Raw genomic sequence first — 27,681 nt, forward strand, 5'->3', positions numbered from 1 at the left:
CTCAGTCTAGCTGTCCTTGCTGACTACTTTAGAAACTGATACACCCTTAAGGAATGTGTTCCAAGGGCAATGACGTCTGTTCTTTCTGTTTTCAGCATTGTCTTGTCCAACTGCAGTCTGATTGTATTCTCTCTGGCTGGCTATATTGGTCCCACTGCACATAAATAAAAAGGAAGTCTGGCGTCTCTGAAGCTAAGATCATACTGATGCAGAGAGATCTTACTTCTGATTGGAGTGGCTTTGGGCACCTGAAAACTGAAAATACTCTGATATTCTTAATCTTTTTTTATCTGATCTTCCATCAGAAAAGATAACATGAACTTCATTTTACAGGCAAGGAAGCAGAAGCCAAAGTGGTTGTTATCTACCTACCGAAGGTCAATCTGTTGGGGCTAGAATGCTGGTCTGCTCATTTCCTCTCTACTATAGGAGCAAGCCAGGCTTGCTGCTTCAATAATAACAACAAAACAATAACAACAACATTCAGCAGCATGTATCACGTGCCCGCCTATCTGTGGGCTAGGCAGAATGCTGTGTGTTTTGTATGTGTTACATCTAATTCTCATCACCATCTAATATGATGGATACTCATCCATCCATGTTTTATAAATGAGAAAACTTTGGCCTGGAGAATTGGAATAACCTACTATTTATAATTAGTATAGCTGCTACTTGGACCTAGTCTCTGATCCTAGAGTCCATGGTCTTAACTACAGTGCTTGTGCTATCAAAATGTATGGGGATGCACACCCACTTATGGAGCCATCAGGGTGCCCATTTCAGTCTGACATATCATTAGTGCACCCCAACCCATCCTCTAAGACTGTTCTCAGATGCAGTTCTTGAGCAACACAGTTCCAGAGCAGTGGGAAGTCTGGTTTGTTGTCTAGACATCCTGTCCCCATTTATGTTCTCAAATCTCTTCCAAAGGGCTAGTCCTGTCTTAGAGGGCTGTACTCTAGGAGGTGGAGAATGCCACAATGTTCCCTGTAACCAGTTACATCAAGTGGGCTGTGGTGGCAGTTGTGGGAAGTGCAGAGAGACTTTTAATTTTTCCACCAGATTAGCAATATTACCACCTGGCATGGGCCTCTTCCATCTGGCCACTAAAGGTCCCTGCCTAGCCCTTGACCATTCTTCAAGGTGGGAGAGGAGAAGAGTTCATTCTCTCAGAGCTTCACTCAGCTGGGGGCCCTCCCTTCCAAAATGGGTTGGGGTTTTAGCATCTCTGCTCCTTGGCTTCTTTCATTCACACAGCTGCTGTGCCGGGCTCTGACCCCTGGGAGGGCTGGGTTGAGAGGAGACAGCTCCTGGATTATAATAGTCTGTGTCTTAGTCATGCTGAGAATTTTATCTCAGGAAATAGGGTTGGGAAGGATCTCAGTCCCTCTTCTCCTGCAGTGTTCTGGGCTCCTCTTGCAGACCTGCCAGCCTCCCACACAGTCTTAGCGCTCCTCCCAGTGACAATCTCTATTTCAGAAAAAGGAAAGTTAACTTAGAATGTCCTAGAGTTTTGGATGTAGAACTATCCAGGCAAAATGTATACTCATTACTATTGAGGTCATTTCACTGTTTCTTCTACATTGTTGCCAGTTCCGTGGTAGCACATTCAGGTTATCACCAAAACAGGCAGTGAGCCCTGGCTGCTGTGGCTCAGTGGATTGAGCGTCAGCCTGCGAGCCAAGTGTCGCTGGTTCGATTCCCAGTCAGGGCACATGACTAGGTTGCACATCAGGTCCCCAGTTGGGGGCGCGTGTGAGAGGCAACCACACAGTGATGTTTCTCTCCCTCTCTTCCTCCTTTCCCCTCTCTCTAAAAATAAATAAGCAAACAAACAAATCAATAAATAAATTATTTAAAAAAAAAAAAAAACAGGCAGTGAATGCTAGATTGGGGCTAGTTATGTGGGAACTCAGGTGATACTCAGCCCTCTCCAGTTATTGCCTTATTAATATATGATGCCCCCTGGCTGGTTTGGCTCAGTGGATTGAGCGTCGGCCTGCGAGCTAAGTGTCGCTGGTTCGATCTTCCAGCCAGGGCACATCAGAGAAGGAAAACTCTGACTCCAAAAAACCTCCGCTGCCTTGCGGCATACCTCTTCAGGGGAAAGGCTAAGGGAGTAAACCCCGACAGAAAATCCGGAGCCGGAGTCCCTAAGGCGGTTTGACATTGTAGTCAACACCGGCAACTCCTGCGGCGCACCTGAAACCAAGCTGTATCGACTCCGTCTTTCCCTTGGACCCTTCAGCTGCGAAGAGAGGGGGGGTCTGCTGCATGGGCAACAGCAGACCCTCCATATCACCCTGCCCAGGCTCTGTAGCTTCAGCTTCACTGGAGAGGACACTCCAGCGTCATCTCAAGATGTCGATTCAACACGGGAGGAGACAGATACCGTGTCACTCCCGAGTCGGACTGCAGAGCCATTCTCGGCGGTGCAGATAGACTCTAAAGAAGCTACACCATCGTCTCTCGAGACGGACGGCTGCCAATGAATATATGATGCCAGGGTTGCCAGATTTTCTGGATTTTCATATGAAATTTGACTCTTAAATGTTGGCAGGAAAATGATTATCAAAAAGGAAAACCCAACCCTGTGTGAAGGATTGCTAGCCTCTAGGAATGGTGGACTAGGTGATTCACAATATAACCCACCCTCTAAAAAGAAAAAAAAAAATGAAAAAAAAAGTGTCATTTGAAAAGCATCAATGACTATTGCCCAAATAAGATCATAACAGAAATAGGAAGGAGGTTGGAGTTTAGGGAAATGAGTCAGGACTCTTTCTGTCCTGGAGCATTTTCCTGTCCAGGAGAGGTGCTAAGAATTGGCTGCTTTTGGTGAATCACACAAGTTGTAGGTGACAAGCATCACGTCCGGGTAGAAAACCTGGCTTATTACCATTTGCCTCTGCCACCCAGAGGACTATTTGAAGGAGGCAGCTAAGAGGCAGACCTGTGTGATTGATTCATGTGGATGACGGAAAAATCGTGAGAGTTAGGAATTCACCAAAGGCAGAACCACTGCTGTTCTAGATTGTAAACCTGAAGGGAACCATTCCAAAGGTAAGAGAACAGACTATAGCCTGCAGGGTTATAAATCCATGGCTTTGAACTGCCTGCTCCCTCAGGAGTCTCATTCAAGATGATGAGGGAAGCTAACAATACCCTAGGTCTTGAGTTATTTCTGTAAGTAATTTTTAAGCGAAATGGCAGGCAAACAATAAAAAATTATAAGGCACTTGAAGAGACAAAGCCATGTGCTCCAGAATTAACAGAAAATGTAGAATAGAGGGTAAGAGACGTGAAGGATACAGTGAGGCCTAACATAATTTGATTGAAATCTCGAAAGGACACGAGAACGCCACTAGAGTATGCGTAAAACTTGAAAAGGTAATAGCGGAGGATTTCCAAGAACCAATCAAGGAAATCAACCCACTGGTTTCAGAAGCCCAAACAGGAGAGATAAGAATAAACTCATATCTAGGCAGGTCAGACTAAACTTGCAGAAAATAAAAGACAAGACAAAAAATTCAAAGACAAAGTTGTTTGGTGGACAACTAATTTTTCAGCAGCAACGCCAAAAATCAGAAGACTGAAATAAAATAACCAACAGTCTAGAAACTATCTTTCTAAAATGAAAGCAAAATAAAGAAATTTTTAGACAAAACCTGAAAGAATGGGTTACCAGCAGACCCACTCAAAAAGAATTCTCAAGGATGTTCTTTTGGTGGGAGGAAAGGTATCCCACATACAACTTCAGAGATGTCTCAAGGAATAGAAAGCAAAGAGGAGCTATACCTGGGGGTTGGTTTATCTAAATATTGGCTGTAAAAACACTAATAATGTCTTGTGGTGCTGAAAGTGGCCATCATATTGATATTATAGAGAACTGAAATATACAACCATAATAGCTATAAGCCCTGTAAAAGCAATCTGAGTTACGGCATGCTAAGATCTTTGTATATCTTGGAGGAAAGTAAACATATAGATCATTATTAGACTTTGATAGGTCAAGGATTTGTGTTGTCATTTCTAGGCAACTATCACAAAAAATAGAAAAAAAAATATATAACTTCCGATCTAAGAGAGGAAAACATAGAATACATTATTACTTGAAATATAATGAACTAAATGTCCAGGGGTAAGACAAAGTCTGAATTTTTTAAAAAATATGCTTTATTGATTATGCTATTACAGTTGTCCCAATTTCATTTCCCTTTGTTCCCCTCGAGCCAGTGACATCCCACCCTCCAGTTGTTTCCCCCCGTAGTCCATGCCCATTGGTTGTGCATATAGTTCTTCTCAACATCTTCCTGTCTACTCTACTCCCTCCTACTATGCTTCTTAATTCCTGTACCATCTCCCTCCTTTCCCCCTTCCCCCTCCCTGCTGACCTAGCCCCATAATGTTCCGCATACCTATAATTCTTTTCCCTCTCTCGTTGCCTACTTAGTTTGCCTTTGTTTCAATTCCCTAGCTTCTGTTGTTGGTTATTGTGATACAGTATTCATTTTAATGTTCATAGTTTTGATCCTCCTTCTTCTAAACAAGTCCCTTTAACATCTCATATAACAGTGGTTTGGATCTGATGAACTCCTTCAGTTTTACTTTGTCCTGGAAGCACTTTCTCTGCCCTTCTATTCTGAATGACAGCTTCGCTGGATGGAGTAAGCTTGGTTGCAGTTTATTGCTTTTCATTACTTTGAATATTTCTTGCCAGTTCCTTCTTGCCTGCATAGTTTCTTTTGAGAAATCAGCTGATTGTCTTATTGTGACCCCTTTGTACGTAATTCTCTTCTTCTCTCTTGCTGCTTTTAAGATTCTCTCTTTATCCTTAATTTTTGACATTTTGATTCTAATGTGTCTTGGTGTGGTTCTCCCTGGGTCCAGTTGTTTTCAAACTCTGTGCTTTCTGGACCTGTAAGACTGTTTCCTTCCCCAAGTTAGGGAAGTTCTGCTTCATTATCTTTTCACATAATTTTTCAATTTCTAGTTCTTCTTCTTCACCTTCTGGCAACCCTATGATTCAGATCTTGGCCCACTTATAGCTGTCCCATAGGTTTCTGAGCCTCTCCTCATTTTACTTACTTTTCATTTCCTCTTTCTGCACTGTTTGACTGTTCGTTCCTTCCCTATGTTTTGATTTGTTGATTTGATCCCTGGTTTTCTTTCCCTCACCACTAGTTTTGTATGTGTTTTCGTTCATTTCAGCAGGACTAGCCTTCATTCCTTCCCCATCTTGTTTAAGATCTGTTGTTAGGTCTGTAAGCATTCTTACAACCAAAGCTCTGAACTGTGCCTCAGAAAGATTTCCTATCTGCTGCTTCATTAGATTAGATATTTGCTGTCTGGTCAGCTGTGTCACCGGTATCTCTATCATGATGTGTGCCATCCTGACAGTTTTATGTTTGCCTTTGCTTCCTGGGAGGGGCTGTCACACCTCCTACACTATAGGGGGCAGAGCCCCATGCACTCATCACAACTGGGCGACCCTTCTCACCATGCTGTGGCATTTTCTGTGGGTGTGGGGGTCCAAGATGGATTCCTGCCATTCACTCTCTGCTGAGAGACCAAGAGCCTTCTCCTTCATCTTCACCCCCTCCAGGCCTGACAGTCTAAGGCAATGGGTTCTGTCTTCCCCGGCATTGGAATCGCAAGCTGATGGGTCTGGTCTGTAGCTGGGGGTGCTCCCCAGGCACTTCTTGCCTCCCCTTAAATATGGGTGGCTTACTGCCATCCTGCCACCATCGTCGCTGCTGCCACCACCAGCACAGCCTGACCTCTTCAACTCGGCTTCACCTCTCCTACCCGTCCAGAAGACTGACACTTCTTTATAACTTTATATGTTGGACTTCCATTTATTTTCTGGAACTTCTGGTTATTTCTGGTTTTACAGTAGTTGTATTCCTTCTTAGTTGTGAAGGGAGATAGGGTGTGCCAGTCTAGGCCTCCATCTTGGCCAGAAGTCTCCTGTGTGTGAATTTTTTTTTTTTTTAAGGGCACTATATCATTAGAAGAGACATATCTTAAACAAATATACAGAGAATTCTCAAGCTTGAAAAAATGAAAAGAAGTTATATACAAATAATAACAAAAAATCTAGCTTTATTAGTTTTAGATAAAGGTCAAAATAATTGCTAAAGATAAAGAAGGACTCTTCAAAATGATCAAAGTTTAATTCCCCAGGAAGACCTAACAATTTTAAATTTATAAATAAAACATTGACAGAACTATGAGAAGAAATAGAGGAATCTACAATCTCCTTGAAATATTTTAACACTCTTCTCAGCAGTTATTAGAACAAATAAATTTTTAAAAATTACTAAGGTTATAGAATATTGAAACAACATAATTAACATACCTGATTTAATGGACATTTATAGATATTACACCAAGCAATATAAAAATGTAAATTATTTTCATGCCACAGGGGCTGTGTATAAAAATTAACTATATACTGAGGAATGAAATCATGCAGAGTATTATCACAAGGACAATTAAGTTAGAAAGTAATAAAATGGATTCAGAAACATAATAGATAAATGCCTTTTAAAATCATCTATTCATGATAAAAATTCTGCAGATAGGGGTCAAAAAATAAGACCTTTAATCTCTCAAAGAGTATTTTTCTAAAGGAAAGTCTTGGACATCAGCTATATGTGCAGACTGTATTTCTTGCTAACTAAGGAGAACAATTTGGTAAGTTCATTTAGAACTCAAATAGGCTAAGCCTCCAGAAGCAGCATCAGCTTTATATATAATTTGAGTGTGTATCTTTTATGCACTTACCTGTGAATGCTGTATTTCACAATTCTTAAAAAGAATGGTCAGTAGAAGAAGGACTTTGGCTGAAAATGACCACATCCTCTCCACTCCTAACCCATTGGCTGGAAATTGTCAAAGAGCCCAGAAGCTCAGCCATCTGTGTCAGGGAGGAGTATGGGTATATAAGCATTGGTGTGTGGCACTAACAACTGTCACAGTGATCAAGTAATGCCACAAAAGAAAGAGGGCTTACATTTTTTATTTTACATAGTCTTTCTGAGCCTAGACCTCAGAGGGCCTTGGAACCATATATTTATAACTAACCTTTTAGGAATGTCTAAAGGTGAGCTAGTTTGGGTGAATGTGAACCAGTGTGTGAGTGTGTTCAGATTCTGTAACACAAACCAAATTCAAAAGTCAAGCAGACACCACCCATTGGAGGAGGAGTGAGGAGGCAGCTGGGGTTCCAAGCTTGATCTCATAATCTTGATATGTGCCCTGAGGAGAAACCAGTGACCTCCTATGTCTAAGAATCAGTGGTTCTTAGGGACACCCCATAACCCTGGTATACATTTCATAGTGGACCCTGGGTTGTGTAGCTATAAAACTCAGGTGCTCTTCTGGGGTACAGAGGGAACAAGATCTGGCCGAGGCCACCTCGAAACTTGGTAAGGAGTTTTCTCATACCCCATTCATAGATCTCTTGTTTGTCATGTGAAGCTGCCCCCAGAGCAGCCCTGCAGATGTGCACCGCCCTCACACCCACCACCCACTGCCTGCCCCGTCACACACAGAGGCCAGCTTCCTGTGACAAGGCGTGGAGTTGCAGGACATGTACTCCCCAACAAACCTAATGGTCAGAAATCCATATGACAGGCAGATAACTCACCAATGTGAATAGGGTAGCAGAGCCCATAGCGGCAGGAAGTTGTTTAGGACTGGTGAGCCATCTAAAAGCATTTAATTCATATTTTAGCAAAGAGAGGTTAGTTTTGTACCGGCAAGCACGAGGTCATATAGTGGATCGAGCAACCATGATTCTCCAATTTGCATGCCCCCATCTGGCCTTGTGGGTGGCACTGAAGGTGCCCCAGTGTTAGTTCCGTTCAGTCACTGGTTTGCATGATGACAGCAATACTTATACACTCCCACCCCTGAGTGTCATGCACTGTTCAGAGTGTTCCCTGTTCATTAGCTCATTTAATTGTCGCAACTGTTCTGTGAGGTAGGGCTCAGGGAGGTTAAGTGGTAAAGCCAGGTAGTGTGGCTTCAGGGTCCAGGCTTGTAACCACTATTATACACGCCTCTTCTAGAGTACGGTTTCCAGACGAGGGGAGGCAGCGGAATCACTTTGGGAGCTTGTCAGGGACACACATTCCCTGTCTGGTCCCTACATTCACTGAAACAGCATCTCCGTGAAGGGAGCCCACAGCAACATCCTCACGTGATTCTTACCTTATCCTGAGGAACCTGTCTGCTGACCAATCATTGCTGATGCTTTTAATCATCTCTAAGAACAAAGCTTTTTGATAGCCATATGCAGAAAACCAAGCGGAATCACATTATGGTTCCAACATAGGAACACAGTTTTTTAAAAATGGCAAGGACTGATAACCTAGACCTTGGCTTCAGATGTGGTTTGAGAACAGAGGAAAAAGAAGCAGATGGTTATAATGAGAGTCCTTTGAGTAACACTGACTGGAGAGACCATGGCCCTTTTGTTTTTGTAACCTTTGCTTTCAACCTTGCAGTACATTTCTGCTAACGATTTTGTAAGTGGCTGGAAGGGTGTGGGCAATTCTAGTTCCCTCTCAACTGGCAAGTGTACTACATGCGAAGGAAACTTTTGATGCCTGCTGTGGGTATCCCCAAACAAGAGAATCGTGAGGATGTGATGGGGACATTTGAGGAGGGTAGGCAGGCATTGTGACGATCTGAAACAATTAGCTATTTCCAATCCTCTCACAATGTTTTTGGTGGCAGATGGGAGGACAGACATAGTGTAGAGAGGAAAATGGAAGGGGAAAGCGTGACCAGGGAGCAGTTCTATGAAATTTAAGCCGTAAACTCTGGCAGGTCGGTTTGTGTTGACACGAAGGGACAGTGAAAGGGCCCAGAGATTCTGTGTAGTACTTAGAGCTGTGCCTGCAGATGCTGCCCACACTTCTGCTTTCTCCCCTTCCCGTCCCCGCACGACACTTCCATGCTCCCAAGTGTGGAACCAAATGGAGCTCACATTTGAATAAATAGGAAAGTTGGCTTCATGGCTCTTCCCTTTTATTTTGACCTTGCACCCTAAGTGCTGTCTTTCACCTCCTAAAGTCCCAAATCAGTTGCAAAAGTGGGGAGGGGGTTGGGGAATGGGGCCACCCTGCCTGGACAGTGTGGTTTCTGTTAGGCTTGTCTGTGCAGTCCCAGAACACTAGTTTAGTTTTTGCTTTGATTAAAGTTTTTGAGGGACTATTTCATCTGCTTATGTATTGGAATGGCTTATTCCCCCTTAGAAGAGGCTTTTGTGGAGCAGTTTTTATTTTTCTGATATTGACAAGATAGATGGGCTCCCTCGGTGTTGAGCTCAGAATTCAGATTTATCTGTAGCTCTTTTTCATATTCCGTATTTTGGTTAATTTTAAGTCCATTTTGGATCAAGATAGATAGGTAGAGTTATTACATAAAAAGGGGATTAAAATTAGGAACATGATTGTATGAATTGTAATAAAGAACAAAATATTTGCAATGCTGAGCATTCTCACTTAATTTGTGTTAGAAAAATGTATTTGATTTTCAGGAATACTTTTGCTGCTTCCGTATGCTTTCCAAATGAATGTAAAGTAGCCAGTCATCTTTGTTACCTAAAATCTGAACTACTGTAAACAGGGTTGTATGGAGCATTTAGGGTGCCTTTGTGCAAATTGGAAAAGGGGCCCTTGGTGGGAATTCTCAGGAAAGTGAGGCTGCTGGGTGGCCTCTTTGTGAGAAGACAAAGGCATCCCTTCCTGCTGGATGCGACTCCTTGCCAGGCCTCCTGGCTTGCTGAGGGAAGCTGGGGATAGATTCCACCCCCACTTACTGGGCCTCTTAAAAAGTAGCCTCAGGTTACAGATCCCAGCACTTGGCCCTCCTCTGTTACATTGGATGAGTATTGGGGTTTTGAAGGGCAGTGTAGGTCAGAAACTTTCTCCAGTACGAGATGTATTGGAAACAAAGCCAGAGATGACTTCAGATTTATCATCCTAACAGGTATGAATTGCTTCACAACTCCTGGGATGCAAGAATGTGACATTTCTGTATTACATGAATCAAACTACTGCTAACTGGGCCACCCCCATCTGAATTGGCAAGAAGCTCAGGAGTGGCCATTTGCGGCCCCCGCCCCTTTCCAGATTATTTAAGGCAGCTCACAGGGGATGGAAAGGATGCCGGCTGTCCTGGAGAAGAGTACAGGTCTCTGGTTGCCTTCAGCCCCGCATGTTATCCCACAGTCTGTTTGGGGTGCTTATCAGTTTAAGGCAAGAATCTGAACAGCCAGCTCAAGTTTTGCGCTAGGCTCTCTTAGTCACTGGCCAGACTATAAATTGTCTGCCTATAGGTCAAGACCCACTCCTGGTCCAGTCAGCTATGGCCAGGGAGGGAGATCAGGTAATATAAACAAGGCAACCTGGTGTTTATCTAGAGCAGTGGTTCTCTACCTTCCTAATGCCGCGACCCTTTAATACAGTTCCTCATGTTGTGGTGACCCCCAACCATAAAATTATTTTTGTTGCTACTTCATAACTGTAATTTTGCTACTGTTATGAATCGTAATGTAAATATCTGATATGCAGGATGTATTTTCATTGTTACAAATTGAACATAATTAAAGCATAGTGATTAATCACAAAAACAATATGTAATTATATATGTGTTTTCCGATGGTCTTAGGCGACCCCTGTGAAAGGGTCGATCGACCCCCAAAGGGGTCGCGACCCACACGTTGAGAACTGCTGATCTAGAGCAAAGTATTTGACAGGCACAGTAATGGGCATACCTTCGAGCAGTTGTTCTGGAAGCTGATCCTTGAACCGGCAGTATCAGCATGACCTGGAACTTGTTAGAAACGCAAATTCTTGGGCCCCACCCCGGATCTCCTGTATTGGAACTCAAGGGGAGAGGGCCAGCTGTCTGCATTTTACCAAATCCCCCTGATGACTCCAATGCATGCTCAAGTTTGAGACCACTGCCTTAGGACTAAACAAACAACACGTGGCCTAAACACGAATGTGTGAATGCAATCATGAGAGAAAGTCGAGCAGTTCAGCTTCAACCAAAGTGAGTGTTGATGCAAGTTGCCCCCAAAGATCAGGAGAAAGTGCTGTTTGTTGTAAATCCTGATTTTATGGATGTCAGAATGTCAGTGTTTTCTGGAGTTGGGTGGTCTGCATTCTCTGGGTTGCAGTACGGGCCCCAAACCACGAGCTGGGATGGCTGTGATCCCACCCCTCCTTCCCACAGGGTACTTCCTGACCCTCCCAATGCAAACTCCCTGAGGCCCGCCCAGCGCTGGCTCCCTCCACAGTCTGACAAATCTTGCTTAATCAGTGATTGTGTCTCTGGTTAGGATTTTGTTTTTCTCCAAAAAATCAGTTAATTATTGCCTTTGAGTCTTGTGACATTCAGATCATATACACTTCTGTCTATTGCTGGTCAGGGTAAGAAGTTCAGTTTGTCAGGGGTTTGTTTTTGTGGCTCTAATTTAAATGAATGTGGATCAAAACATTAACTACATAAAACAAGAGATAAGATGGGAAAGAAAGTGAAAGGAGAAACCCTCTCCATTCTTCCAGGGGGTGTGAGTGGGTTAAAACCTAAGACAGAGCTGGGATTAAGGTGAGGTTAGCAGGGTGCAAAATGAAAGGGGTGCCAAAAAAACTCAGTAATCAAGATAAATATTGTAATGTGGTATTTTTAAAATCAAAATCAATGCAGAAAATGCAAGATAAATAAAATATTAAATTTTCCAATAGAGACAGGTTCCAACTCTGTGTGCACCCTGCCCCGGACCCTGGAGACCTACGTGAGTACTGTGGGGTGGACATCTGGCCAGCTGGGTTTGCTGTACGGTGCTCACTCGCTGTTTCCTACCATTGAGTGTGGAAAAGCTATGTCAAGCCTCCTAAGGAGTACTGGAATTAGAAAAAAGATGCTCTGTTCCTAATGGACTAAAATCTCTTATTAGTTTGTTTCCTTTATTCACAAAGAATCATCTAGGAACTTCTAATACCTTCACATACTAGGAATGCTCTTCCTACTGTCTACCCGTTCTTGGTGAGTGGGGACGGCTGGTCAGACCCCTCATCTAACGTGAGGCTGGTCTGGTACAGCGGGATGATGACCCTACCACCCCCCTCCCACCCCAGGCTAATTTCTCTGTTGTTTTCCTATCTCACAGTCTTAGAATCAGAACTTTGATAGAAGAACAGTAGAGGAGACATCACTATGTTCCTACCTCAGCTCAGCCACCAAACACAGGAGTCACCCTGGGCCAATCACGTCTCCTCTCTAGGCTGGGTTTCCTTATCTGTGACAGGAAAGAATCAAACTAGACCATTCCCTGTTCCTCTCGGCTTCCCAAGCTCTGAGCTTTCGTTCCACCTCAGAAATTTCACATTCACAGGCTTCTCATTTTTATCCCCTCTTCTCATTTCCCATTCTGAGGGCCTTTCCAATGCCTCAGGAAAATTAATTTCCCTTTCTCTTTTCTCCATAATACATGGTTGATGACAAGAGAGAAGTATCTGGGATTCACATGTATCAAAGCTGTGATTTCTTTTCCTTTCCTTTCTTCTCCTTTCCTTTCCTTTCCTTTCCTTTCCTTTCCTTTCCTTTGCCTTCCTTCCCTTCCCTTCCCTTCCCTTCCCTTCTTTTTCCTTTTCTTTCTTTTGCTCACCCCTGTATTGACTCTACATACTCAGGCAAGAAAACAGTACATTACTTTATGATCCTCAAATTAATTATGAGTTGTAGCTCCCACAAGGTTGGCAAAAATTCAATCTTGGGCATTTTTAGGCACTCCCCCCAGAACTCCTTAGGACCATACAAATACCTAAAGACTTTCTGGGTCCCTGGCGAATGGCTCGAGGGACCTCACTAGTGTTCAGTCCATGGTGAACATCACTGACGTCCTTCCCAAACCGTCACAGGCCCTTGAGGGCAGATGGTGCCACAGCCTCTGGGCCAGATTGCTCCTGTGCTCAAGGTCATCCTCATGGGGAGTTTCCAAAGATGTGTTTCCTTCCCTTGGGTTTGCACAATAACCATCAAAGCCTTGTTGTCTGACACCATCAGGACAGGGCAAAGTGTTTGGTTCACCAATCCAGAGAATTAATAGAGGTCACTAAAGGCATACATATCTCAACCATTGTTTTAAGCACAATACCAAATGCATGCTCATTTGTGAATCTTTTAATTTTGGCCTAAGACCTTTTCATTAAACATGAACATGCCATTTGATTGTCATTATTTCTCTTTACATAATTTTTATTCATAATTCATCATCTGTAATGTTCACCTTTAATTTCTTCATAGTCAGTGAGAACTTAAAGATACTCATGAAGCTATATGAGGAAAAAACTTTTTATATTCTTTTTATTTCTCCCAAATATTATATAGTGTCTCACTCCCATCTAATTTGACAGGATTAGCTAATTGCCATTACTTAATTCCTTCCAGACGTTCAACTTAATTTTCATAGAAAAGACATCTTCCTAGATATATTTATATTTCACTGATTTACATACAATTTAATGATCACATACTCTAAATAACAAGTATAACAGGCATTAACATGTTTAGGAACAAACTTAACTGACCCCTGGTAAGCACATAACTCAACTGCTGGAAGCAGAAGTCGGGGAGCATGTTAGAGAGTCACCTGTTGGTCACAGACATCCAGTGTGCTGTGGACATCGATCAGATGTTCTACAGGAGATGGAAGGCACAGGTTCAGCGACAGAGTTCAGTGGAGATCAATAGAGGCAGGTCTGCAGTATTTACAGCATCAGTTACAATTGTGCTCTTGCCAGTAGGTACCAGCACTTAAACATACAAAGTGGAAAATCCTTCATCTTGAAACTTACAAGGATGTAATACAAGCATGTTTCAATTTCAGTTCTTGAAGTTTCAAATTCAATTTCACTACATTTTCTTAAGTGGATAGGATATTTTAAATCTATCTTTACTTGCTCTTCAGGACCTCAGTTAAAGTGACTGATTTTAATGTCCTTGTTTAACCTCTTACAGGTATCAATGAAGAGTTATATTGGTGGGGGAAGAATAGGGGGAGAAGGAAAGGGAGGAGAAGATAGGAGAGGAAGAGTAGTGAAAGTGAATAATTCCTGATTTCTATACAAAATGGGTACTTGGCTCCTAAAGAATCCAGATGCCACCCTGGCCAGGTGGCTGAATTGTTGGGCACATACCTAGGTTGTAGGTTTGATCCCAGGTCTGGGAGCCTATGAGAGGCAACCAATCAATGTCTCTCTCTCTCTCTCTCTCTCTCTCTCTCTCTCTCTCTCTCTCTCTCTCTCTCTCTCTCTCTCTCTCTCCCCTCCTTGGTTAGGATTAAAAAACAAAAAAACAAAAAAAAACAAAATCAGATGTCCCTATATGGGTATCACATTGACTATGTGCTGAAAAAATGTAATTTTTTTCTGCAGAACGAGATTTTTCTGGACACCACTTGGGTTATGAAAAGAAAAAGAGAGTCTGTTTCTTTATATCAAGTTTATGGGTGCAGACCCAGAGGGAATCACTGCTGGCTTGTTCAGTTGTGAAATGACTTTAGATTTTTCATCTCCTTCTAGTGTCCAAGGCTGTATCTGAGCTTTTCCATCTAGATGTCTTCATAGAGGAATATAATTTAATACACTGAGCCATAAATGTGTTTAACCACTCACTGGATTTGCTGACGGAGAAATAGTTCCAAAGCATGGCTCTGATAACGACACCTTTCAGCACAGAAACACTCCATCATCTTCCCTTGCCTAATAAATTATATCCTTCAGCTTCACTTTGGCATTTAGATCCCTCAGTTATCATTCAGGGCTGGCCTGTGTCTCCACTCCACTCAGGACACACTGGGCTACTTGTACCCTGGGCATTTGCTGGTGCCCTTGTCTGATGAGAATGTATGCGTTCCTTTCATCCCTGTATCTGTTGGGTATTTGTGAGGGCCGCCGTGACAGAACTCCCCCCACTCTCCAAAATGACAGGTTTTATTTTCCTCAATATCTTTTTCCTTGCTTTATGCCAGTAATCCACAAGCTTCTTTTCTACCATTATCACTACTTACTCTTTGTCTTTAAGTGGACTCACTTTGTTTTTACTTAAATCTGTTCATTTACTACGGGAAGTTTATAGCAGTGCTCTAGAAGGAAAAACACATTATGCATTGATAAAAAAAAGGGCGCCATAAAAATGAATCCAACAAACATATACGATAGCACCTTCTGCCTAGGTGATGCTTCCCGGAGGCTCACTCTGTCTTGGTTAAACTGTTAAAGATCAGCAGCAAAGTTTCTACTTGACGATATTAAGAGGGTTGAAGAAAAATGGAAAATAGAGTGACTTTCTCACTCTATTTTTGTAAGTAACACTATGTCCCTGCACCATCTGAAATAGTCTCCTGTACCAACTAAAATCATCTAGAGTGGTATGTGCTCCACACGTTGGAAAACAACACCTTAGTCCTATGAAATGATAAGCAACTAATGGGCAAGAATTGATCCTGATTCCTCATCATGCTCCCCGTCACTCCAGGAATCTATTCCTTAGGTCTCTAAACCACCCCACCTCCTTCGAGGGGACACCGAGGAGCCTCAGGAGCCACCGTGTAATTTGATGGGAGAAATGAGTGGTTATTTCTGCGGCACTAGCTAAGGGGTTGGTTTGTCTTCTTTGACATCTCAAGATAGTAGTTTCCTCACATATGGTCTCAGGATGGAGACCGATATTTTTCCTCAAGTTCATGTGTGTTTGTGTTGGGGGGTGTACATGTAGGGGAGGGAGGATCGCAGAGGAAGACAGGGGTTTTCTGCTTCCCTAATTCACAAAGCTCTGCCCATGAAATGCCCCCATGCTCTGGCAGTTGGGTTGTGCAGTTTTCTATCTTAGATCAAAGTTTGTGGGAGTTAGAGAAGACGCTGGAAATCATCTTCTCCCCCTACTCCCCTCACCCTGCCCGCTCTGTCTCCTTGTATGAAAGAGGAAACCGAGGCCCAGAGAACAGGTATCCTGTCCACAATGGCACTGCCTGTAAGTTGCAAATTGACATTGAATCCACATGTTTGAGATCAAAACCCATCACAGTGGCTCTCCTGTGATTGACTTGAGTTGTTTACAGACTTTCTCCCTCCTTTTTTAGGCAGTGCTCAGCCCGCTCATAGCCATTGCGCTGAAAATATCCCAGATTCATGAGAGGACCGGCCGAAGGGGACCCACGGTCATCACCTGAAGGAAAGAAAGATCACTCACCAGGGCCAAAGAGAGTGCTTGGCAGGAGACACTGCACCCACGCCTTCTTGCTACCTGTTTGTGCCTCTTATGACTTTGTGGGGGGCGGGGGGAGGAACAAAAGCTAATTTGCTGGTGGGGGTGGGGGGAGTGGGTGGGAAAAGAAAAAATCCTGTTTTGTTTGGGTTTTGGTCAGTTCTTCCAAATGCAATGGGGTCTTCAGTTTTCTGTTAAAGCTGCACTATCATGTGTTACCTATATTTCATCACACAAAGGAACTGCCCCTTTTGAGAAAGAATAAGTGGGCTATAGGAAACTACTAGTCATGACATCTGGGCATCACTGGTGCCCGACGAGAAAAGGCTCTGAAATATAATGGAGGAGGGTCCAGGGCTGGAGTTCCGCTGACCCTAAGCCACAGGCGCCTCTGGGCAGACCCTAAGAAGACTCTCCTCAGCATCGAGGAGGACTTAAGCTTTATATCCAAGGTCTGGTTTCCCATTAGGAAACTTTCAGAACCCCTGATGTCCCACTTTCCCATCACCCTATCTCCAAAGTCCCTGTGCCACCTTCTTTCACATCTTCTAAAGCTTTCTACAAATCACAACGGCACACTTCTAACACAACATATCAAAGGGTGTTTTCCTCTCTTGTTTTGTAAATATTATTTTGGCTATTAAGCTGGCTGCATTCCTTCAAGTTCAGCCATTCGTTATGCAGGTGGGAAACAATTTTTTGGTAGGACTCTGCACGTGAATGCATCACATGTTTTGGCCCCTTTCTTGATGACATCACCTGGGTTGGTACATGGGTTTATACTCATTCCTCCTGGGCAGACAAAACATCACCATGTCTGCTATTCCTTTGACTTTCTCTCTGCTATCTTATCTCCCAAAAAGGGCCTGTTTTAATGCACTTGTTTGGACACAATTCAGATCTTACATATAATGGCTATAAAAGGAGACAATGAAAGGCTGTAAAAGTACAAAATGAAGTGGACGCTGGAGGAAAACCTTACTGGTGATACAGCTACGGGCCTGATGTGTTGGAGGGCAGAGCGGGGACCCCTGCTGGAAGCAGAGGGTCACAGCTGCCTTTCTTGACCCAGGGAAAGGATATTGCAGCTCTAGCAGCCTCCTTCTGCCTTGGCCAGGACACTCAGTGCGCGGGACCTGTCTGCGTCTGTTTTGCTTCCTTGGCACGGCACTCTCACTTGTGTCATTTGCACAGATGACGTGGTGTGCTTTGACTGTTATGTAGTTTGTCATTGCTGTAGTCAAGATTAGTACAAACAGGGAAACGTTCCCAATAAGGTGTTTGTTTCCATTTTCTACCTATGCTTCTGTCAGAAACTTGCTAGGACATTTAGTAGCCAATAAAAAGGAAATTCCTTCTTTCATCCTTATGCGAAGATTGTGTGATTCTGCTTATTTGTTTGTTTTGCCATGTGAGAAACTCCAGTAGTGGTCACTATTCTGATATGCCTGCCTTTCCGAACCTAGCAAGGGCTGGTTTTCATGACTGTGATCTTGGGAAGGTTTTAAAGAAATGAAACAGAAAAGACAGATTGCTCAGAGAAGAAACTGAAATGGCATTTAGTCTTTCATTGTAAGTATCTTCACTTCAAAATAATAGGAGGCTGGCTTTGAGCCAGGAGTCTAAAGAACTAGTTGTGACATTTATCAGCAACGTAATACACTGATATTTTGGAGTCAGAGAAGGAAAACTCTGACTCCAAAAAACCTCCGCTGCCTTGCGGCATACCTCTTCAGGGGAAAGGCTAAGGGAGTAAACCCCGACAGAAAATCCGGAGCCGGAGTCCCTAAGGCGGTTCGACGTTGTAGTCAACACCGGCAACTCCTGCGGCGCACCTGAAGCCAAGCTGTATTGACTCCGTCTTTCCCTTGGACCCTTCAGCTGCGAAGAGAGGGGGGGTCTGCTGCATGGGCAACAGCAGACCCTCCATATCACCCTGCCCAGGCTCTGTAGCTTCAGCTTCACTGGAGAGGACACTCCAGCGTCATCGCAAGATGTCGATTCAACACGGGAGGAGACAGATACCGTGTCACTCCCGAGTCGGACTGCACAGCCATTCTCGGCGGTGCAGATAGACTCTTAAGAAGCTACACCATCGTCTCTCGAGACGGACGGCTGCCGACGAATACGCGTTGCCACATGCCTCTGGTTCTTCTGGTCTGTAGGGTCCCTGATGGCCTTTCACCCCCTCCTCGGCTCTGTGTGGGTCGGCACAATTAGATGCCTTCTTAGGTTTGGCTCTATGTGAGCAAATGTTTCTTTTTATTTTTTCACAAGTTGCTGAAATTTTAATAATTTCTAACTTTTAATGTTCAAATGTAAGTTAATCCTCATTTAAAAATTCCGCTTCTTTACTTCTGGATGCGGTCATGGGTGTCCAGCAGCCCACGCGTATACTCATTAATTCAGCAAACACTGGTTGAACACGTCTAGGCAGAACCTTGTTTTTGGTGCAGCAAGGAGATGTATAAAGCCTTATTCCTGCTCCTATGAGTTTGTAATTCAGAAACAGGAGGCTATGACAAAAATACACAAAGAACCAGGTAGATATGAATGTTAAAACAGAGGCCTGAGCGACGTTCTTAGATGTGCGCAGGGACATTGACTCAGAGGTGGCAGGACACTAGGTACGTGAGCGGTTTCCCAAAGAGTGGAGTTTCCTGGGGCTCGTCACCATTTGTACAGTTTCACCAGGGCTAATTGCAGCCAGAACAAAGACTAGGAGCTGAGGGGTCGGAGGGCTTGCTGTGGGTCCAGAGAAAGGTTGGCTTGGATGAGTGGGCTTGGAGCGAACACGGCGTCATAAATAGCAGGCAGAGCCCGTGCCTGCGCCCAGCGGCGGAGAGACGCGACTGCACAGATACCTGTTTTGCAGAGTGGCTCCGGGACACAGCCTCCCGCTGGAACTGGCTCACATGCACATTGCCAAGGCATTCTGTCTGCCTTACGTAACAGCCAGGCTGCTCTTGCTGAGTTAGACATGCGTGCTCTCTTGCCTTATCCTAGGAGAGGTGAAAGGCAGGAAGTCACTCTTCTGCACTTTGGGTTCATTATGTTCTTAAAGACAGAGCTCCAGCTACCAGTTTTCCTTAAGAGTAAACGGCTGGAGAAATCCAAGAAGTTTGTGGGGACCATGGGAGACAATCATAGACGAAATTAGGAATAGAGAGTGCCAAGTGTCAGGGCTGCTCTCGTAATCAGCTAATATTGAGGGGTTCACACAACACCATGGGCTCCAGACCAATAACAGCAACAATATAAATAACGCTGTGGTTCTCAACCAGGCCAGTGTCACTACCCACTCAGAAGGTACTTGGAAATATGTGTATCTGTGCCAGGGAGGCATTTAATGGGAGGGGACCAAGAATGCTAAACATCCTGCTAGGTGTCAGTCAGTCCCCTAGAACAATGAGTTGTTTTGCCCCATCCATGATTCTTGAGTTTATTAGCTGACCGTGAAAATGGGCAAATAGCCATTATTAAAATGCATCCACAGTATTCATGGGACAAACAGTGTTGTGTAACATTACAGGCTGAAGGGCCTGGACTTGACACAAGGACTTTCTGCACAGGAAGCCTCAGATGGATGACCAGCCCCACAGTGGCACGTTGGGCTGACAGCTGGTTGCATTGAGCCAATGTCCTCTGCAGATAATACAGGCAATGACGGACAGTGGTGTGGTGGTTTCTCACTGGCCAGCTGTGAATCAGTGGAAGGCAGTCTGGCAGAAAATCCATCAGCCATGGCAGGTCTCGGGGAACTGGTGGTAACATAACAGATGACTCCATTTCATTGCTTGGTCATGCACTGGGTATCCTTGAAGCACATGGACACTGACATCCCAGGCACCTGCCTTGAGGACATTGCCATTGTTGAGTCGAGAAGGGTCTGAGAAATCACGTACCTTTGGAAATGATGTAACTGCCAGTAAATCAGTCTTTGGCCCTTCAACAGTTACAAACAGCAAGAGATTATCTGAGGCGTCAGAGCTTAGCAGAATGGCTGCTCCACTCCAACCGGCTGGAGTCCTTATCAGGGGAATTGGCTCATGCCCTTGACAGCCCACTTGGTATGTGAATCAGCCAAAGTTGTCGTGGAACATTGTAGAATACACTGAAGATATGCATTATAAACCCATATCTTTATCAGAGTTCCAGGTCTCTCAGCACCTACTATGTGCCCTGCAATATTGGTGAGCTGGGGGCACACCTCACCAAACACCATGCGTTTAAGTAGAATCCTGAAGGATGGGTAAGATTGTCAGTAAAAGTACTTGTGAGTTTTTGAGTGAAGGGATTAAAAATACCCATACTACATCTCAAGTATGCAAAATACTCGTAGCATAAATTGTTCTGTAACTGACCTTATCATGCTCATCTCCGGGGGCTGGGGGTTCTTGAACTTGCTATTCAGAAGGACGTTATAAGATTAAAATACTGGAGAGCCATCACCTTGGAACATTTCCCTTTCTCATTGACACATGAGCCTACCATTCACATCTAAGCAGAGAGAGCAAGGAAAGACACTTTACTTGGAGGTTTGCCTCTTTTCTGCTTTCTCACTATCTAAATGCCCTCCCTGTAATTCTGGAATCATGGTTCTCAATCCACCAGCATTAATTTTATTATAAATTTAGGGAGGAAAGGGGGATACAATGTCTACTTCCCCTGAGTGAATCCTCCAGGGCTGGCCGATCATTTCTTATTAACCACACAGGACAGTTTTGTCTGACTTCTCCAGTGGGTCTTAATTGCTGGGCCTTTCATTTTGGGTAATATCCATGTCCTTGATGCTAGGATTTCTTTTCAAAAAGCACCCAGCTAATTTTCTGAATCAGTAGTTTTTTCAGTAATGTTTGGTTTTGCATAAAGATGAACTCATATAGATGCTGTGTTAGTTCCACATAGAGAATGAAAGTTTGACTTAGGTTCCTCTATTGATTTTTTTCTGATACAAACCAATGGCAAAAAAAGGGGTGGGGGGTGTTAAGTACAAAATTTATTGCAGTAAAGAGATTAAAACAACTTTATTATGTAAACCAAAATTAACATTTGTTTCACATGCCCACCAGTAGTTGGAAAGACCATCTATTACAAATGCAAGCTCTGGATGATAGCCCTGTGATAGAGCTTGTTCAGGTTAGTAAATGTGCTCAGACCCCGGGGAAATGCCAGGACAACTGTCTTGGCAGAGGGATAGCAAGAGGTGATAAAAGAGGAATAATAAATTGCATTGCAAATAAATGATCACCTTCCTGTTGGACAATCATGATTAATTTGCATACCCACTTATGCCCTTGATGTCAAGGATTCAAATCACAGATGCCGAAATTCATGCTTCATGTAATGGGACCAGGACTTCCTTTTATGTGGCTTCCTGTGTATTTGTCAGGACTTGCTTAATCTGTGCACTCAGCAATAGGAGGGAAGAGAAGGCCACGGGAGCCCCATCCCATCTCAATAACCCTCTTCCTCCTTGAAAGATCTTCAGCCTTCCCATCACTGCCCTAAGCCCTTCCTGTGCCTGCCCATTCACCAACAACTGCCTGTTACCATTAGGAACCATCTTTCATTGTCAGGAAACTATAACAAGAAGTGAGGGCCAAACTCCTGCGCAGAAAACTTGGAGGCCTTATTTACATTTTAAAAGAGAATCCAGCACATGAACCCTAAAACTGCCACTGCTGCCTTTTCAAGGGCTTGAGCGTACAGCAACAAATCTGGGGCTCCATTCCTTCTAGGGCCCACTTTCTGAAGGGGGGAGAAGTCCAAACTGTTCCCTGTGAGGAGGTAAGTAAGACAGGGGTTGACACAGCACAAAAGTTGGAAGTAAATACACCCTCCCATGCCCTTCTATGGACCATCCTTCATCCTCCTGGAAATAACTGTGTTATTGGGAAAGTTAACATCTCAAAGCCTCAGTGTATACATCTGTAAAATGGGAACAACCATTGCACCCATCACTGAAAGTTATAATGAGAGCTAAATAAAAAGCACAGAGAGTTCATAGTGCACAGGCTGCCATATACAAAACATTCCATAATTGTTAGATATTAACTCCAACGTAAGTTCTTCATTCAGTAGAGGAGAAAACTACGGCCCAGAGACATGAAGGCTCTTGTCCAAGCTTTACAAAATCAGGCTGCGTCTCTTGCCAATACCCTGCTATCCGACTTGTCCTCTTGTAGTAAAACATTAAATATAATAAAACTGACAAGATTTCTTATAGACTCATGATCCCCTCGGGGAGCTCTTGTGCGGGGTCACTGACACGGCTTTTCCTCCCACAGTCCCTTGCCTGCTTTTATTTTTAGCAGCTGTATCCCATGAGGGCACGTCATGAGTGCTGGAGCACCTCCCCTGCCTCAGCACGCTCGGCTTTGCCTCTTAGCATCCTGCGATGGTGCTGCCGCCCATGCCCCGTCCACCACAGACTCATCATAGGACGGTGGTGCCTCTCGGTAAGCATCGTTCTCATCCTCAAATTCCAGGTCCGTCTCTGAGTAGAGAGGTGGGGGAACATCCAGGGCCTCTTGCTTTGCAGGATAGATTTGCTTTTCAGCATCAAGACTTTCTTCATAAGCAGGAGGGTAAAAATCTGGCCTGGGGGGCAAAATGTCACAAACATACATGCGTTATTTAAGTGGTTCATGCCAAAGAGGCATATGTCTGCCTCTCAAATCACACCATGCAAAGTTAAACCGTTGAGAAACATTGATTTTGAAACACATGTATTTCTTTCCTGGCATCACCAGTTTTTGTTTTTGTTTTTTAATGTGTCGCTCTTCCAGCCCTCTTTATCACTCATAAACTGTGGTTCTCTACAGTCACACTTTTCCCAGGGGGTTATTCCAAGCTATTCCCTCTCTCTTCCTCGTTGGAACCAGGGACTTCCAGTGTGAGAGCCTTAGCAGAGGTAGGGGACATGAGGGCCTTGACTGTGGAACTTCCCTACCCAGTTATTTAGTCCATTGGCATTCGTGTCCCTGTTCACACACATCATCTTCTGCTCAATTGCAGGTCCTCACAGTCAACAAAATAATGAATGAAAACCAGCTCTGTGCAGTTCCCTGAGCTATGTCAGATGCTCCTCTCCTTCTCATCCCTCTTTCAAGTCTTGACAGCTAGTTAAAACACACACACAAAGAAGCCCCATACTCATTTCCCGAGCTATTTCAGCTGAGAACTTTATGTCGATTCCAGGCGCAGCCTTTACCATGCCATCAGGCCAAGGGCTATCAGTGCCATTCATGCCAGAGCTGATGGACTTATTGACACCCTTGCCCAGTGTTGCTAATTGCTAAATCTTTCTGGCTTCTCCATGATGAACAGAATTGGGGGTGGCATGGAGGTGAGGAAGAGCGAGGGTGAGCTTGGTTGAGTTGTGTATTTATAGAGTGAATTCTTCCAGAGCTTATGGGGAGTGTTTGTGGTATGTAACCACAACAGAACAGGGGCTGCCACTTGTAGCCACAGCTCCCTTCCAAATGTGACCAGGCCCAAAGCCAAGTGGCTGAAGCTGCTGTCTACTGTATGGCCCAAATCTCAGCCTTCACTCAGAATAGTCCTGGCTGTGTCATGGGGCACATGTGTAAAGACACTGAAGATAGAAAGGTGAACTCTTCCCTAGAGTAACAGCAGAGGCTTCAGGATGACTGCCGCCTGCCCCACAAATCTCATTCACCTCCCCCAGTCCCCCAAAGCAGTTCACATTCCCAGTGCCCAGTGCCCTGAATTCTATCCTTGCAGACCCATTTGCTTTGTACCTTAAACTGGGAACCCATTTTGAATGCAAATGCTTCTGAGAAATGTCACTTTCTGTTGACTGACTTGCTAGCCATTTTGAATGGGCTGGGCATCTATTAGATGCAGCAGGAAGGAACAGTAAAAGGGGTGTCTTGATGGCCATACTTTAAAGCATTTCTGCACAGTGTAATGTTATGCATGTGTTAGCAACTTCAAGCTACACCCAAAAGGTAATCAGTTACACTTATCAGGAATTCACACTCCGGAGGCAATTATCTAACATTTGCACAAAATAAAATCAGCATTCCAGAAGCATCTTCTACAATCCTTTCAGTTATCTTAATTTTTATCAAATCCATAGAGCATGCTAATAAGTATAATAAACATTGGAAATGAGTTTTGGTTATTATAATTAGTATCATTAATTAGCATAATAATGTCAGAAATCAAGTCATGAGTAAAATTATAGTAATTCAAAGTACATGGAGTAGCTAAAATATTTTAGATGAAGAGGATAAAAGAATTTATGGAGTCTTGTGGCTCTTAGCTTAAGGATGATACCTGATGTTTTATCCCTAAATGGTCCTGTGTTCAGCCAAGAATTAGGAGGTTTTTGGTTGTCTGATACCAGCCATAGGTTAACTAAAACTTTTTAATGTGGTAAAATATATATAACATAAAATTTACCACATCAGCCAAGTGTGCAGCTCAGGGACACCGAATGCATTCACACTGTTGTGCAGCCGTCCCACTATCACCTCGCAAACCTGAAACCTGGAGCCCATTAAACAGTTACTCCCCACCCCTGCCTCTTGCCCCTGATAACCACTGTCCCGCTTCCTGTCTCTGAATTTGACTACTCTAGGTACCTCATTATAGTACAATCATACATATATTTGTCTTTTCGTGTCTGGTTTATTTCACTCAGCATAATGTCTTCAAGGTTCATCCATGTTGTAGCACACATCAACATTTCCCTACTTCTTCAGGCTGAAACATATTCCTTTGCACGTATAGACCATATTTTGTTTATCACTGATGGACTAATGGTCATTTCTACCCTTTGGCTACTGTGAAGAATGCTGCCATGAATATTGGTGCACAAATATCTGTGCTTTCAATTCTTTCGTCTATATGCCCAGAAGTGGAATTGCGAGTCAAATAGTAATTCGGTGTTTAATATTTTGAGGAACCTCCATAGCAGTTTCCATAGTGACTGCACCATTTTACATTCCTACCAGCAATGCACTAGGTTTCCAACTTCTCCACAGCCTTCCTAATACTTATTTTTATTTTTATTTTTTTAAATAATTGCCATCCTAATGGGTTCAATGTGGCAAGGTTAACAGAATCTCACCTCTGGAATATTATGTGAGATATGATCAAAATACCTGAAAGGCTAGTAAGCTGGGACTTCACTGAGTTTATAAACAGGTTGCAGGACTGATTTTGTGCCTGCCTGCTCATTGGTTGTGCGCAGAATTTGGTTCTGGACCCGCTTTCCTTCTACTCTGGTAGCCAGGCTATGGGGAATAACTGACCACCAGCTGCCTCTCAGGACAGCTCCCATGATACAAGAAAACAACCTCAGAGCTGGGCCTCATCAATTGGCTTAGGTGGGTTTTCAGTGTGTGTGTGTCAGGGGCTGGGGGTGGGGGGCAGAGCCTCTGAGATAAATCTCCTTTACTTCATGGTTTTCCCCAGAGGCGGCACCATTGTTCCTAATCACTAACCCCAGAATAATTGCCTGATGATAAAGCTTTGGTTCTAGACCTACAACCCCATGAGACAGGCAAGTTGCTCCACAGTGGACCAGAAGTCACTCAGCTTTTCCAGAACTCAGCCCCGTGTCAGCCCCACGTCAGCCATCTGGCTTCTCAGCACATACCTGTCCACTGTGGCCAGAGCCTCGGCCCTATGAGCAAGGTGTCGTCTGAGTACATGGCTGAACATCCCTTTGTTTTCACTCGCCTGGTGGTAGGTGCTCCAGAAAATTCCACCCAGAAGGATCACAAACCCCAGAGGCAAAAGCAAATAAGCCAGGATCAGGTCCCCCCAACAGTCGACTATGGATCCTGAGGACATGAAGAAGGCTCCCAGGCAGACCATCAGGAAGCCTGTCAGGAGGGCAAAGCCACAGAGAACTGCACAGGTTCCGTTCCGCATCCCTGCACCTTTGGAACCCAGCTCCCTGACCCTGCCACTCCCCTGCTTCCCTTGATCAGAAAGAACTCTCATTAGCCAGCCCATAGTTTTATACACTCTGGAACCAAATGGCCTTTGGACAATTAAATGAAGCAGGTACTTAGAAGCTATTCATTAACCATTGAAAGTACCTATAATATTGTTGGAGGATTAACCTGAAAACACAGCATTATATACTACAGAAAGAAGTGGCTTCTTATAGCCGTCTTGTTCTTCTGAGCTGGATGGACCTTCAGCTGACCCCAGTTACTTTAGGGGAGGTCTCCCATACTTTGATTAAAAGGGCCCTAGTGTCTTAATCCCCACAGTGGGTAATTCCCCACGAATGCTAGAGATATCAGCATTCCTCGATGAACAATCTTCTCTGTGGTTTGGCAGGAAGTCCTTCCCTGATTTCTTCTTCCTTTCTCTGTACTAAAAGGATTTTAAAAGGGCGGAGGCTCTTCACATGCTTGTATTGCCTCTTCCAATGATTCTCCCTTTATTACCCTAACACTATGATACTTGGAAACTTCCAAGAAAAAAGCCCATGGGGGGAACCCTCTGATTCTTTCTGTATTGACAAGAAAGATGAGCATCAGCAGGAGGGGAAAGGGAGTGCTGGAGAGAGGAATTATAATAGAGCTTTGGGAATTTGCGGGGGGTGTTTGAGGGATGGTTGTAAAAGGTGATGGTCTGGTGACTTCTGCTTTGATTCTGGTTTTGTATCTTTCCCATTGTTTAGGGCCCAAATGTTAAGATCCTAGGCTCATTTCTGCTTCACACATAGGTGTTTGATAAAAAATATTTTGCTTATTGCTCAACCACTGGACACCATTCCTGGCTTATTAGAAATATTTGAGCCAGATCCCACCCTTCTTGCTCTCAAAGAAAGTCCACAGGCATTTGATAACAGAGCATTCCCTAACATGTGTAGCATGTTACCGCCTTCACAGAAAACAAATAAGTACTTGCGAGAAGCACTGCCTACTCAATTCCCATCCCCCCTCACACACATCTTAGGGTTTCAGAGAGCATGCTAACACATTAAAGGCTCTGAAAACTCTGCGACCATATTCCCCTCATAAAATAAATTCAATATATTACATAAATTTGTTTTAGTAGATGTTCTTAAAATATGTTCCCCATCCTCTCCCCCACACCATTGTTCTATGTAGTGTTGCCTCAAAACATCTTTCTCGAACCAGCCTTCTCTTTTTTGCCCAGAATTTTTTTCTTCCATCTTGACTGTTTTTAGTTGCAGACACCCCATTCCAGATCTGGTTCGTGCCTGATTCTTTCTTTTTTTATTTGATGTATGTTTCTGCCAAAAGCCTGCTTCTAAGAGAGTCTTTGGGTCACTTCTGTCCAGAGAGATTATTTTCAGTTCCTCTTTGCTATTCCTCTACCACACAACTCCATTACCATTATTTTTCATTTACCTTCATAGTGGAAAAAGCAGTT

General features: G+C 43.8%; 2 protein-coding genes across 2 annotated transcripts in view; one reads left to right on the plus strand and one right to left on the minus strand.

The window, feature by feature from the left end:
* PGM5 (phosphoglucomutase 5) overlaps positions 1-16,554 on the plus strand; it is a 175,108-nt gene extending 158,554 nt beyond the window's left edge. Inside the window, exon 11 of the mRNA XM_090274149.1 lies at positions 16,163-16,554. Within this exon, the coding sequence (XP_090130275.1) occupies positions 16,163-16,252 (90 nt within the window). The 3' untranslated portion in view covers positions 16,253-16,554. The remainder of the gene's footprint in view (positions 1-16,162) is intronic.
* Positions 16,555-21,299: 4,745 nt separating this feature from the next.
* On the minus strand, positions 21,300-26,245 carry TMEM252 (transmembrane protein 252). The gene is made up of 2 exons (XM_090275859.1): positions 25,922-26,245; positions 21,300-22,890 (listed from the first exon to the last, which is right to left on the minus strand). Exons 1-2 carry the CDS (start codon positions 26,197-26,199, stop codon positions 22,653-22,655), a joined length of 516 nt encoding a protein of 171 aa, XP_090131985.1. The 5' UTR covers positions 26,200-26,245; the 3' UTR covers positions 21,300-22,652.
* Positions 26,246-27,681: the final 1,436 nt, after the last annotated feature.

The sequence above is a fragment of the Furipterus horrens genome, unplaced genomic scaffold (assembly GCF_987537825.1).
Source record: "Furipterus horrens unplaced genomic scaffold, mFurHor1.1.pri manual_scaffold_4, whole genome shotgun sequence".
In the NCBI taxonomy this organism is placed as follows: domain Eukaryota; kingdom Metazoa; phylum Chordata; class Mammalia; order Chiroptera; family Furipteridae; genus Furipterus; species Furipterus horrens.